Consider the following 14,924-nt stretch of genomic DNA (forward strand, 5'->3'; position numbering starts at 1 on the left):
GGTCCTGCATTGGATACGAGACAGCCTTGATAATCTATTAAACCCAAACAAGGTGATGCTCTGAGGCCAGCATTTGCCCTGAGGACTGGATGCCCCCTGGGGAGGATCGTGTGTTGTACAATGAGTTAAAGCAAGTTCTTGGTCGAAGCCATTGTCCAGTCAAAGCCTCACTGTGTCGATAAATAGTCTTTTCCTACCCAAGCAATTTGACCCAGAAAAGAAAGCCTCATAAGTTTTCTGCCTGAAAGAACTAAAAAGGACAAGGAACTGGTGGCTTTAGCCCATCACTGTTTTAATACATGACGTGGAAAGGCCGCATCGTATGACACCACCATGTCTAATTTTCTCCTCCCACACAGCAGCGTTCAGTTTCCACTATATTGACTCAAGTAAATACATTCTCACAGAGGCCAAATTCGGCTCACCGCATATACAGCAAAACTCAGCAGGAGGATGTTGTATACTTTGGTCACAGTTTTACGATTTAATTTAAGGGTTTATCTCTCTGCCAATGAGATTATGGAAGGAAACACAGGCATAGGAAGAAAATGGTGATGGGGGAGCCTGATATTTGAAAATGGACGAGTTTCCCAACAGAAGAGCATAAAACTCTCTGGATCAAATTCAGATAGAAATCTGGCAGGTGGCCGGATGTGTAATTGCATCTTGAATTGAGCTGTAATCCTCACCACTTCTGAAAACAGTAAGGATGAGAAAACGGTAAAGAACATTTGTTTTAAATCACAGTATTTGCTTAGCATTTCTAGTAAAATATTTTCTTGACACTTTAGTGACGGCTCGAGAGTTACAAAAATAATGATATGTTCCTGTGCAGGGAGGAAAAAGAAGATAATGAATTTTGTTGGCGGTGGGGAGGTGGTGAAGAAAGTGGTGCCTTCTGTTGGGGAAACAAGGAAAATCTGTATTTTGTTAGGACAAAGAAAATGTGTTTTGTTTTCTGAAAAGAGAAATTTATATATGAATTTTTAAAAAACTTTTAGGTTTACAACGTATGAGTATAAGCTGTTTGTACACAACAGCGTGGGTTTTACACCAAGTCAGGAAGCGACTGTGACAACGCTGGCTGGTCGTCCAGAGAGAGGAGCCAATCTCACCGCGGTTGTTCTTAACCACACGGCCATAGACGTGAGATGGGCTAAGCCAAGTGAGTAAGCTTCTTATATCTTTATCCCCCTTCCCATATTAGTACCAGAATGAATTTAACATGGACTCGTTAAAAAAATGACAACAAAAAGCCAAGTGCCCTGTGCTGTTCTTCTCCAAAGGGAGGTTCTCTCTCCCACTTGTCCGTGCTTCTTGGCCCTTTCTCCCTTCTTCCGTTCCTTTTGGATGGAGAATGTAGTTTTTGTCACACCGGCCAGTTGTGATAGAAATGTCCACGTATTAATGTGATACAGTGTAATACTGTACACTGTCCTGCACAGAGCTGTGCAACCCCCATCTGGTAACTCATCACTGAGTAGCAAGAACCTGACTAGTTTACTGAGATTGCAGTCATGTGATGGATTTTCCAAGTGAATCTCCCTCAGTACTGGGGATAGGCAGAATCCAGCTTGATACAGGAATAGGAAGCCCGGACGTCATCACTGGACTTGCTTAAGTAATGCAGGGGCTCAGCATGTGCCCATTCAGAGCACGACCTTACAGGTGCTTAGGAGAGTCACTGATGGATCTGATCTGTTCCTGCTACTTTAGAAACCACAATAACTGAACTTTCAGATCTGGCCGGTCAATAGAGTAGCATTTAATAGCTGGTCTGTTCATTCATAGTGATCCATTATCACAATCAGAAAAAACCAAGACCGAATCCATCAGGGAGCTACGTATTGTAATCCTTCTTAGTTGAATTTACAACTGGCTAGAATATTACCAACTATTGAGAAATATCTGACTTGGAAACCCCCAATTAAAATATTTGTTTTATGAAAGTAAACTGAATCCTCTAGGATACTCATCTATGAGTATCTAAAAAGATGTAGCATTACTGCTGATGGGGAATAGTAACACTGTGATTTTGATCCAGGCTTTGAGTTTTGTTGCAGCCTGAGAAAAGAAATGGTTCCTCTTCACTTACAACACATGAGTGAATTTGCCCCTGTATATCAATTGTGGATTAAAACCAGTATTGGGTGACATTAATTGTAAGTTAAAATTAGCACTGATTATGTTGATGTACGTTGCCACTACATAACGCATTTTTTTACAAAAGACTTTCACTCTAGGGTTTTTGTAAGGTTGCAGGTCTCTAATGATCTGCGTCACCTTTATTGGGAATCTCTTAAACCATTTAAATGGAAGAAGGTAAGTTAATTGATGCTTATGATTACCCTCGAAGATACCTCTGGGAAAAAATATGAAGTTTTTATCTGGAGATGGATTTTTGTGTATAATATATTTTCTCTCATCTCCTTCCTATTTCGCCCTCACCACCCGAGTCATTTTAAAAGCCCACTCATAAAGGTGGATGCCTCCCCCTCATCTGACATTTGAATACATCTATTAAGAACCGGTGGCTGAATTTTCATCAATACAGGTCCTTTATGTTATAATTGCATGCCTGAAGTAAGCGTGCTTATAAAAACTGACAAACCTAATAGATCCGAAGCAGCTCACTGAAGTTTCATTACTTTGGTAATCTGAACCTCTGACCTTCGGGATGTAGGTAATACAGTTGGCTGTTATTTCCATTCATACCTTAGAAATTTTTCAGATAACTATTTGTGAGCACAAAGGTTAACTCTCAGAAGAGGGTCAGCTATGTGAAAGCGTGTTGCATTATCATTTTCTTCCTTCATGCAACCTGCTAGCCTAAGTAAATTAACTAGTCACTCCACTGTGAAAGGGCCACCTAGTTTTTACAATTTTAATTTAAATTGTCTTCTTGATGTGTAGGAAAAAGTTGGCACATTGTGCAACATGCTAAAAGGCACAGAAGTATAGGTTGAAAGTCATGAATAAACATGAATATTTACTTAGTAAAAACCATTAAATATATATTTTAAAAAGCAGTCTTTCTGAACTGTGACCCTCCACAGGGACGTGCCACTTTGGTAGCAAAATATCTCTGGTAAATTTTTATCTATCACAGATTAACAGGGCTAAAATATTAAATTTTTGCTTTGGTTTCTTTTTTCATTTTTTTGTGGGAGAGGTAAATATGGCTTATTTATTCATTTATTTATTTTTTAATTTAATGGAGGTCCTGGGGAACAAACCCATGACCTTGTGCGTGCTAAGCATGCACTCTACCATGAGCTGTAGCACAAAGATGGCAAACTGGCAGCCTGGGGGCCATATTTACTTCCCCCAACCTCCATGCATTGTTTTGCCTGCAGTATTTGAAAAAAAAAATATATATATATATATATTGCTAACATCTAAAAATCAGAAGATTTCACATAAAGATGATGAGTTTTGAACTGATTTGAAAAATCCAGTGATGGGGGAAACTATTTCCGCATCCGTGAAGGGACAGTAGCAGCTGGCACTGGTTTCCCCTTTACACAGCCACCCCCTCCCATCTTCCTGGTCCCTGTAGAGATGTGAGGTCATAATCCCTGCTTTATATAAGAAAAGGAAATAGTTCAGCCTAAATGAAATACCATGAAGAGAAATTACATTAGTGGGGAAAATCACATTTTTAAAAGAAGAGATACAAAAACACCTTCACTTGAATTATTTATACAGCCCTAGGAGTTAGAAACTGGCACTTAGCAACTTACACAAAATTACAGTTAGTAAGTAGCACTTCTCAAACTCCAACTTAGAGCTCAGTTTTCGGCTATTTCTCATGCATTTGGCCTTAATGGTTATTAGCACTTTGTCAAGAGTGATTTAGTGAGATCCTTCCCATTTTGACTGCTCACTCTAAAATAAATGGTGAAAAATGCCCACGAGGGAATGCTCTGGAAAGGCAGTGCCTCTCCTGAGGTCAACTCACTAACGAGGTCATCGATGGCCAGAAAAGAACAAGAAAACCCTGGAAGTAGTAAGAGAGGAAGGTATGCACAAAGAGGAAATGAAAAATTATCCAAATTGTCCACTTTACCATCTGCCAAGAGCTCACCCCGACCTTCAGAGGTCCACGTCTTGTATCATATAATCCTCCTTGTCCACTTCGCTCCCTCCTCTTCCTCTTCCATTTCCCTTCTTCCTCTTTTTCTCTTTTACCTTCCTCCCTCTCTTTCCTTTCCTTCCTTTGCTCCACAAACTTTTTTAATATATTTTATTGGAGGATAGTTGATTAACAATGTTTCAGGTGTACAGCAAAATCATTCAGATACATATATATACATATATATATATGTATCTGATATATATATATATATTCTTTTTCATATTCTTTTCTGTGGTAGTTTACTACAAGCTATTAAATATAGTTCCACGTGCTATGCAGTAGGACCTTGTTGTTTACCTATTTTAGATATAGTAGTGTGTATCTGTTAATCCCAAATTACTAATTTATCCCTCCCCTCCTTTCCTTTTTGGTAACCATAAGTTTGTTTTCTGTGTCTGCAAGTCTGTTTCTGTTTTGTCAATACGTTCATTTGTATCATTTTTTAAAATTTCACATATAAGTGATACCATATGATATTTATATTTCTCTATCTGACTTCACTCAGTATGATAATCTCTAGGTCCATCCATGTTGCTGCAAATGGCGTTATTTCATTCTTTTCTATGGCTGAGTAGTAATCCATCATATGTATATACTGCATCTTCTTTATCCAGTCATCTGTTGATAGACATTTAGTTTGCTTCCATGTCTTAGCTATTGTAAATAGTGCTGCTGTGAATCTCTTTACCAGAAAACACCAGATTTTGTAGCTGACATTGTCTGAATGTATCTTGTTCAGGTGGCAATATATATAAATAATTCCAAATGTCACTTCTTCCAAGAGCACCCACCAATGTTGGCTCACCTTGTTCCTCTGCTTCCCGTCCCATCTAGTTACCAAAGCAAATAGACTGGGTTTGCCTTTTCTACTGGCTTCTCTTCCGCTCATCTGTGCATCTTGTGCAGGTGACAACAATCTGACCTTCTCCCGTTGCACGCCACCAACATGGTCCTCTTGAAGTTGTTCTCATGATAACCCAACCCAGTACTCTCCCGTCAGGCCCACCCTGTTCTGTTTCTCCGTGGCAGTGAGCGCTACAAATGACCCCTCCTTACTCAGATGCTCCCTCCTGTGTCACCAGCCACTCCTTTTCCTCATCCCCTAAACAAAGACTTTTCCCAAAGTACTTCCTGAGTCTTTTTCACTCTAATTCTCCTGTTGGGGATTCCATCTTTTCTCATTGTTTTAAATTCTCCTAACTAGAAAAAATGGCAAAACTCTATGAAGCCATATGGAGAAATGATTTTAAAAATAAGCTTTGGGATCAAGGAAGCTTAAGTTTGAATCCCAGTTGCAGTGTCTTCTAGCAAGGGGCTTGACCTAAAACAAGCCACTAAAGTTCACTTATCCTAGTTTCCTAATTCAGAATATGGGGATAATAATAATAACTGCCTTAAAACGTGGTGACAAAGGTGAAATGAGATATTATATCTTGAGCACTTAGTAATTGTTTAGGATTGGTATAAAGTATTAGTCTGTCTCTAAAATGTTCCCAGTGCTTTCAATTGCAGTTTTACAAAAAATTTGGGGAGCCATTTCTAAAAAAATTTGGAACATGATTTTGCTTTCAGGTGAAAACATTTCTACATTCAGCTGAAGATTGGTAAAGACTGCATCTCACTCTGTAATCACCCGACTTGGGTAGGAGGTAGGACTAGTACTGCTAACTCCCCTTTTCCTTTTAGTGATGCTGCCCCATGTCCACCAATCTAGAGTCTACATTTACCAGGCTCCTTTGCAGTTAGTTGTTGCCATGTGACTGTGTTTGTGCCAGTAGAATGTGAAAAGAAAGGATGCGTATCTTTTGAGGTCATAGCCACAAAACACCAGGTATGTGCCTATCTGTTCTCTCTTCATCCTCTCCCTGGACTAGACAGTGGACAAGACAGTGTTCTCAGTGTCAGGCATAGCCAACACCCTAAGAAATCCAAAACCACGTAAGAGAAAGAACCTGGGTTCTTGAATGACCATATGAAGCATAATCTCATCCACTTACTTTGAGACTATTATGTGAAATAAAAATTCACATTTATTTTATCCAAGTCACTTTATTTCAGGGCTTCTTGGTTACAGGAGTTTAGCTAACCAGCTCTGTCCTTATTTGCCCACATCAGTTCCCTTAAAGGGCAGAAATGACCTATCTTGTTTCCACTGCCAAATGTAGAATGATGAATAATTAATACATCTCATGTACATTTCCTTTAAATACAGTTTTCTCTGGCAGACTGGAACACACTGAGAGACTAAAGGAGCTGTGGGCAGTGGGGGAGGGGTTCCAAAAATGCAGTTATTTGTTTTAGATGGGTAACCTAGATAGAAGGCATTAGGTATCTTGAGATAGAAGGCATGAAATACCTTGCCGGGAAAAATAAGGAGGCTAGCTTGGATCACAGCTCAAGATGATCTTCCCACTTCTTCATGCGAGCAGTTTCACCCTCAGGCAGAGCAAAGAATTTTCTCAAGAAGTGGCTGTGATAAGCTCAGATTTTCCAAGAAGTACTTAGTTGACGACACAGAGCTCAGCACCCGAGAACTTGGTCAGCTGGACTCCAATTTTAGAATCTATGAGCAAGGTGAACACTTCTATTATAAAATAGCCTTATAGGATCCTCTCAGGTTTTTACATTTGAACAAAGTTACCTCCCACTGAGCCTGTACATGAGAGATGACTGAGAATTCAATCCTGGACAAATCACTTAGGAGCCCTACTGGGGAACGGTTTACTATAATTGCTCCAGATCAGAGCCACAAACTTTTTTGCAAAGAGCCAGATAGTAAACATTTTAGATTTTGCAGGCAATATATAGTCTTTGTTGTAATGACTCAGCTTTTCCATCGTAGCATGAAAACAGCAATAGACAACTCTTAAGCAAGCATGGCTGTGTTCCAATAAAAATTTATTATGGACACTGAGATTTGATTGTCATATAATTTTCATGTGTCACAAAACATGATTCTTCCTTTGGCTTTTTTCTAACAATTTTAAAGTGTAAAAACTATTCTTAGCTCACAGGTTGTATGCAAAGAGGTGGCCGGCAGGACAGATTTCACTCCTGGGCTGTAGCTTTCTGACCTCTGATCTAGAAGGTAAAAGTCTAGAGGACATGACTGATATTGACAACAATCTCTAAAAATAATCCAACAGCATGTACAGAGCATAATCTAATTGCTTTTGCAAGAGGACTTTCCAACTAGCCCATCTAGCAACTGTTTTAAATTATTTGGAAGTCCATTGTAAGAGAGAGGGGCTTGTTCTAGATTTGAGAATTTGCTACAGCTAAGGCCCCATTTCTGACCTACCCGTGGAGATCACCACTGAAAATGGCACTTAATAGCAAAGACTGCATCCAGAGCCAGTAACCTTCTTTAACTCACTGAGGTTGACCTGATAAGCTACAGTGAGAGCGATACCTACTTATAAATTTCTGTGGTTTATAAAGTATAGGTTGCCCAGAACAGGATTAGAATATCTGATAAAATATTCTCCAGTGTATGCATATTTAACATCACCTCCTAGGATAATCCTCATTTCATTCTGTTGCTTCAAACACAATCTGGTATTTATACCTTAACTCCAAATTATACATATGACTCTCACTCAGATATTCACACTTTAATTGCAAAGTAAACCTGATTGCCACAGAAACACTTCAAACACAAGAAGTCTCAAGTGAAACAACACACTGGAAATTCTTCATCCCGTAATTACTCCTATGTTTTCTGACTTCTTTCGTAGGATTCACACAGAAACCCAAACCAAAACTCTGAGATTTATTTGTAATTTTTCCTTCGCTTTCTAAACTCTCCTGGGCCATATAAGGACCTTTCCATCCAGAACATCCACATTCCCTAGGGCCTTAAAGTCCTTCTCTCGCTGGGAAAACTAGAGACAATTAGAGATGGCCCATTGGTTCTTAATACCACAGTCCAGAAGTGGCACAAACTGGTCACGTGACCTCACCCAGGTGCAGGGAGCCCAGAAAATGTAGTCCACCTATTTGACGAGAAACACCATAGTGTTGGTGAGTACTAGGAACCTTCACCATAAGTTTTCTCTTCTCTGGTGATTTTTGAAGTTCAATTGCTATTTAGTCTATTAATGCTGTTAGTGGTTAGTGATATCTTTCTCTGTTTTTCTGTGTCTTTCTATTTTATGTATGATAAAGAATTTATCTCACCTTTTTCTCACCTGGCACTTGCAATGTTTGGTTTATAGATGATTATATAATCATTTTTACATAAATTAATATCTCTAAGTTATTTCAATATTTATCATCGACTTCTTAACTTCCCCAGTCTTAAGTTCTGAATCTTGATTCATCCTTTTTGTCTTTTAGATAACATTTTTGGAAAATTTTTATAATTAATTAAATTAATGAGCTATATATTCTCTTCATTTTTGCCTAAATAAGAATATGTTTCTGTTGTCTTTGCACATTCTCTTAATTTCTTACCTGTGTAAGAAAATCTTTCTGTTGTATTTGCACATAAATAATGACTTAGGTGTGTATGAAATTCTTGGGTCAAAATATTTTCTCTCAAAATATCTTGAAATTTTTCCATTGTCTTCTAAATTTTGATGATACAGATGAGAAGTCTGAAACTTTCCTGATATTTTTTTCTCCTTTGTTGGTGATCTTTTAATTTTCAGTTTACCTTCAAAATGCCATAAGCTTCCAAGGTATGTCTGTGTTTGAATATATTGCCAGTGTTTGGCCAAAACTGTGTTTATTAACCTATTCAATCTATACACATAAACCTCCATTTTGGGTCAGGTTTTATAGGATATGTTATATCCATGATTATTTATTCCATTTATTTTTTGAGTTACTTAGATTTTCTTATTCTCTATCCTCAGTATCTGTAATTTTGACCTTCATGGATTTCTTCTTAGTCATTTTTCCTCTTTATTCTTTCCTACTGTGTATTTCTAACTCTGCCCCCTTTTCTGCTTTCCATGTAGATTTTAGTTCTGCCATTGCTTTTTATGGTTTTTTGCTTTTTTTTGATGGTTTAAGAAGATCATTTAACATCTCTGTCTTCTTGTCTGTCTTTCCACGATTAAAGGCACCTGTTTCACAGAGGCATGTTTTTCACAGTCACGTCCCTGTTGTTATTTTTAAGAACACCAGGCAAATGTTTTTAAAACTTCCATCTGATTCGCATAGAAGTAGTACACGGAGAAAGAAGTTCTGCTCTTGAAGACTCTAGACAATGTTTCCCTTATCTCATGCTATAAAGAAGCCTGGTAACTTATGTTTTTCTCTTTTAAAAAATAAGAATATACTCAGGCCCAGCTTTTGCCGATACACAGGGATTTGCTTGGCACCTCATACCAGCTATTTCAGTTCTAATGGCATTCCTCTCTCAAAGGTCAGCTCAAGGTCAGTGACCTCTAATTTGTGCTGGCCTGTGGAACTGAGAGAGTGTCTTCTTAGGCCTCTTAGATGGCTCACTGACTTAGCAAGAGCTCACTGAAGTTTGAAATCTTTGTTTGAACACCAGAAAAGCATCCTCCTATGCCTGTCCTGCTCCTAGGCCGCCTCATAAGATGACTAGGAGTATGAAGATAAAAGGTGTTTCTACTGTTTTTCTGAGTTTTGGACTCTGCACTGTAATGTCAGTGAATGAAGAAAGAGAATTATTGACGCAGGTGTCAGCGAGAAGCAGGGCCGTGCAGAAATCTGGCAGTCTTTGCCCAGAGATGCTGCCTGATTCCGGTTAGAAGAGCCTCTGTCTCGTGGAGTAAGACATAACCAGTGCGCCTGAATCACCATCTTTCCTTTCTTCTTTGGGGCAGTAGATTCTCTTCTGTTTCAGAGGGGGTGACACATGGTGCATGGCTAAGAATGGGCACTTAATGGAATTCCATCCAGATAATTGGCATATAATCTATGCTCATCTTGAACTTGTGACGCTAGTCCCAATATTTTCAATGTATATACACAGGCCCTTTAATTGGAACTTGATAGAAGAGATAGCAGGTGCATTTCATAACCCCAGTAAAATCCACTTATATTTGTAAGTAGAATTTGAAAGCACTTTATTAGTATATATTTAGGGCTTGAATTTCTAACCAGCCTGCTCACTTAACAACCTAAAATACAATGTGAACTTCAAACCAAGTGCACTTTCTGTTATATCTTAGCTGCCTCAAATCAGTGAGTAGTAGTACCCTAAGGCAGCAGAAATAATTCTAATCACAGAGGGAACTTTTGCTCTCACAGAACAAGTGGCTTTGCTGTACTTGACTGATGCTGTCATTTGGGAAAATCCTGAAGGACATGGACAACCAGTTCCTGAGAATGCGTAACAATGACCTCATGGCTAAAGGCGCTTGCATTTTGTGACGTCAGAGAAAAGAAACATTTCAATCCCCAAAGTTTTCCAAAGTACTTTGCTAAAGATCTCTTACTGTGAACTATTTCAATTATGCTGGCATATAAACCGTTAACTGTTGCTGGATGTTAGATCAAAGCAGTAGCGTGTTCAGGAAACCCAAAATACCGAAAATCAGACCACCATTCAGTTTTTTTGTAAGATCCCCAAGATCTTAATGAACAGGGGTTCTTAAAAGAAAGTCATACAGTTCCCAAAGTCATATTCTTTTACAGGACCACGTGCTAGGACTTTGCATTGTAGAGACACTGTACTGCAATAACCACTAAGACAAGTGCCCCCTTTTCCTCCCAGTCCTTGCTTAGTGCTGTTGAACTGTTCTAACACAAGCTTGTACATACAATTTCAGGAGACTTGTAAACCAAAGCTCCACCTCCCCCCTAACCCTAACACAAATCAAGGTAATAGATCCTACTTAAGGTCTCAAAACTCATACTAGTGTAAGCAGAGCAGTAGACCACTTCCTACTAAGAAAATATGGCAGTTTTATGCCTTCCTTTTAAAGCGTCATTGTAGGAGGATTGTAAGAAGCAGAACTTAGTGCAAGAATGTAGACTTTGGGTGGAAGAGGAAAAAGAAAACAAAACACTGGTCTTTGAAAGGATGAGGTTTGAGGAATTGATGAGTTACATTTGAGACAGTAAGTGATTGATTTTAGCATCCTTTATGACCTTATCCACATTATGGAGACACAGTGAACTAGGAGAAAAGGATGAGAGCCTTGATCAAAATTCAGATATCATCCTAGGATCCTACTGAGGGAATCCTGAGGGAGATCCTGTATCGCTCTGCTACGTCAGCAGTGCACATAATAGGATATCTGTCTAAACATTCTTCTAGGTATCATTTTGAAGATTTTGTTAGCACGTTAAAAAAAATGCCTTGACTTTTAGGATCTGTGTCAGGATATGCCCTTATCTGTGTTAGCCTCAATTTCTCTCTGGGATTATTTTACTAATGAACAGAAGTTGTTCCACATACTGCATATCTTTATTTTACTCTCAGTTTCCTTTCGTAAGTGTTATGTCAAAGTTTTGAAGATTAGTTGAATAAGTATAAGCAGCATAATTAAAATATTTAAGGGCATTTTTAAAGTTTATTTTCCTATGAAGTTAGGACTCCATGCAGTTAATTATGGGAAGGGAGGCTAGGGAGGAAATCTGTTAAAAATAAATAAATAAAACCCAGCGCCACTATAAGGTAAGTTACATAAGCTTTTCTGTTTTTCATTCTAGGGATCGCTAACGATAGAGTTGATTCTCTGTCTTTTCCTCCTGAGACTCTTACATCAGCTACATTTACAGTGTCCTGTGTTTATTGTTAACAGCTTTTCAAGACCTACAAGGTGATGTTGAATATTATACACTTTTTTGGAGTTCAGCTACCTCAAATGAATCTCTAAAAATCCTCCCAGATGTAAACTCTCATGTCATTGGCCATTTAAATCCAAACACCGAGTATCGGATTTTTCTCTCTGTTTTCAACGGCGTCCACAGCATAAGCAGTGAAGTCCTGCGTGTGACCACTTGCGATGGGGGTGAGTCCAGATTTCAAGGGATACTCTCAGCTTCAGAGATGCGAATGAAATTGATTGATTCTCGCTGAGGTTGAGATCAGTCATCCTTCCATTATAAAATTTCCGGTGTTGGAGGGAAGGGGGTCGGAGCTAAAATGCTTAAGTGCTGGCTGTCGTCAAGTGGCAGATCAATAAGTGGTCCCATGGAGACAGCTGCACAAGGCTCCAATAATGGGGTGTTAGCCCAGTTTGTTCCCGTTCATTTCAGTGTATCCTTAGTTTGGAGCTGAGTTCACATCAATAAATGGTGACATTTAGAAACAGTTCTTTTCTTTCTTTCTTTTTTTTTTTTTTTTTAAGAATTGCTCTCAGAAGCAGTGTGCTTTTCAAAACGACAGCCAAGCACAGTGAGGTCCCTCCCTGAGTCACCAGAAATAGTAGGTGGAAGTTCAGCCACTGAGAAAAATTGCCTATGAGTCATTTCTAAGCCAGTTAGCAAGGGGGAGGAAGCAACGGAAGCAACTTGTGAATCTGAAATGTGTTTGGAATGGTTTTTCTAATCTTTTTGGCTTTATAAAGTCTCATTATAAACATTATAATATCATTACCTCCCAAGCAAGCGTTCCAGGTCATTAGCAGAGCACTTTAAGTATGGAACCCATTTCCCTTTGCAGTGCCAAAGGTCGACACCTTTTGTTTATAAAATAGAATGGATCACAAGGACAATTTTTCAACTAGTTAAGATGGGTTCTTCTGATAAAAATAGGTCTTTGCATAGTTATTTCTGACATGCTTGAATAATTGTGTAATTTAACGCCAAGCAAGAGTTTTTTTCTAATGTTAGACTTCATCATTACCTATGGTAATCAACATTCAAAATCATTTACATAATGACAATATTGCATTATTGCTTCATATCGCTTGAGTTACAAGCTAGTAACATCAAATGATTTTTCACGTTCCACCAGCCTCAGTGTATCTGAGTTATATTTTTTGCTTAAGGAGCAAATTTTCTTTTCCTTTTTTTTCCCCACCCTACCCTGGGAGGTATGGAGTGAAGGGATGGGAAAAGAGACAAATAATAGATAAGTGTTAGTGGTGCAGATGGGTGAATAATTTATCATCATATCCCACTGGTCACATAGTATTGAAGATCAGCACTATGCTGGTGGTAGAAAGCCTTTTACCACCAATTCTTACGGTTTCTAACTGAGAGTATAATAAGCCAATTTGCAGAGGACTGCAGACTGTGATAACTTCATCAGAGGAGAGCAGATAAGCAACAAACCCTTCTCGCTAAACCTAAATACTAATCGGCATTTAGTTTAACAAGTGCTTTTTCAGAGACAGCTGGAGTTTATTCAGTTTCTTCCTTTAATTCTAGAGCCTCAGGGCATGCTCCCTCCAGAGGTTGTCATCATCAACAGTACAGCTGTACGTGTCATCTGGACAGCTCCTTCAAACCCAAATGGTGTTGTCACTGAATATTCTGTCTATGTAAATAATAAGCTGCACAAGACTGGAATAAATGTGCCCGGATCTTTCCTTCTGCAAGACCTGTCTCCCTTCACTATCTATGACATTCAGGTTAGAACGTTGTTTTTTGATGGGTAAGCTTATGAGTGTGTTAAATAAAACATGCTGGGTTATGTCTCTTCGCAAATACCTTCCACCCTGGTTACAGATTATTTATTTGGTGGGGAAGAGGAGAGAAAAGGGGGAAATTGATCTGGATTAAATCTGTTCATTGTGGGCAAACACGAGTCACTGTAGAGGGGACAGTGTAATATGGAAGGGGATGGTGTTGAGGATGGTGATGAAGATGGTGATGAGGATGGCAGTGGTATCCTCACTGGCAAAATAAAGCAAATCACACATTTGCAGTAATTTTTGCCAAGCAGCTTGCCTTTTTCCTGGCTCTTTTACTGATAGCAGATTCAGAATAAGTCTATGATTGTGGAGATATTCCTTCTATTCCTATTTCTGCTATTTACTAATTTAATAACTTTGGGGAAGTTATGTAACCTTACTTATCTCTTTTGTAAGAGCAAAAGTCTAGATGACTTAAAACATTCTCTCTACCTCTTGCATTCTGTGATTCAGACGAAACAACGATAATAAGTGAATATATGGCAGACAAAAAATATTAAAAGATTTTTCTTGAGGATGAAAGAAATATATCTGCTCATCGTACAACAAACGTTCAATGACCCTCACCTTTGTGAAAGCGTAGTATTTACCTTCTTTGCCCTTGGGACTCTGAGAATCTGATGAAGTCTGGGCACACTACCCCATAAAAACATGTACATATTTGAATGACAAATGGTTACATGCAATTTCAGAGAGTGTATTGACCAAACTTGTAGATATCTCTTTGAGATCTACTATCTTAAAAGTAAAAAATAAAATAAAATAAAATAAAATAAAAAATAAATTAAATAATAAATAAATAAATAAATAAATAAATAGAATACTAAGGCATATAAAACAAGAAACTGATCCTCAAGGAACTGGAAATCTTGTTAGAATGCTGGGATATAAAAGATAAGGCTAAATGCAAAAATTATGATAAAAAGTGTGTTTCAGCAACTCTAAGTTTATAGAGAAGGGTTGCAACTTAGTAAATTTTTAAACGAACTATGCTGCTTCTAGAATTTATAAGAACTTTGTAAGTAATTATCAGAAGATATTACACATGGAAATTTTATTTGGCCACAGAAGACCTGTCACTGGCTCTGTTTGTTAAGTGCCACCTCTTTCATTTTCCCAACCTCCATTTTCCTCCACGTTTGAAAGTGAAACATACATAATCATCTACAACCAGAGCTTAAGCCCCTCCTCCTCCTAGGCCTGGCTTCCCAAGAAAATGA

General features: G+C 38.4%; 1 protein-coding gene across 1 annotated transcript in view; it reads left to right on the plus strand.

Moving 5' to 3' along the window:
* Nucleotides 1-14,924, plus strand: part of USH2A (usherin) — a 698,253-nt gene that overhangs the window by 499,106 nt on the left and 184,223 nt on the right. Inside the window, exons 45-47 of the mRNA XM_072948735.1 lie at nt 1,002-1,165; nt 11,866-12,075; nt 13,439-13,641. Coding sequence (XP_072804836.1) covers nt 1,002-1,165; nt 11,866-12,075; nt 13,439-13,641 — 577 coding nt within the window. The remainder of the gene's footprint in view (nt 1-1,001; nt 1,166-11,865; nt 12,076-13,438; nt 13,642-14,924) is intronic.

The sequence above is a fragment of the Vicugna pacos genome, chromosome 23 (assembly GCF_048564905.1).
Source record: "Vicugna pacos chromosome 23, VicPac4, whole genome shotgun sequence".
In the NCBI taxonomy this organism is placed as follows: Eukaryota; Metazoa; Chordata; class Mammalia; order Artiodactyla; family Camelidae; genus Vicugna; species Vicugna pacos.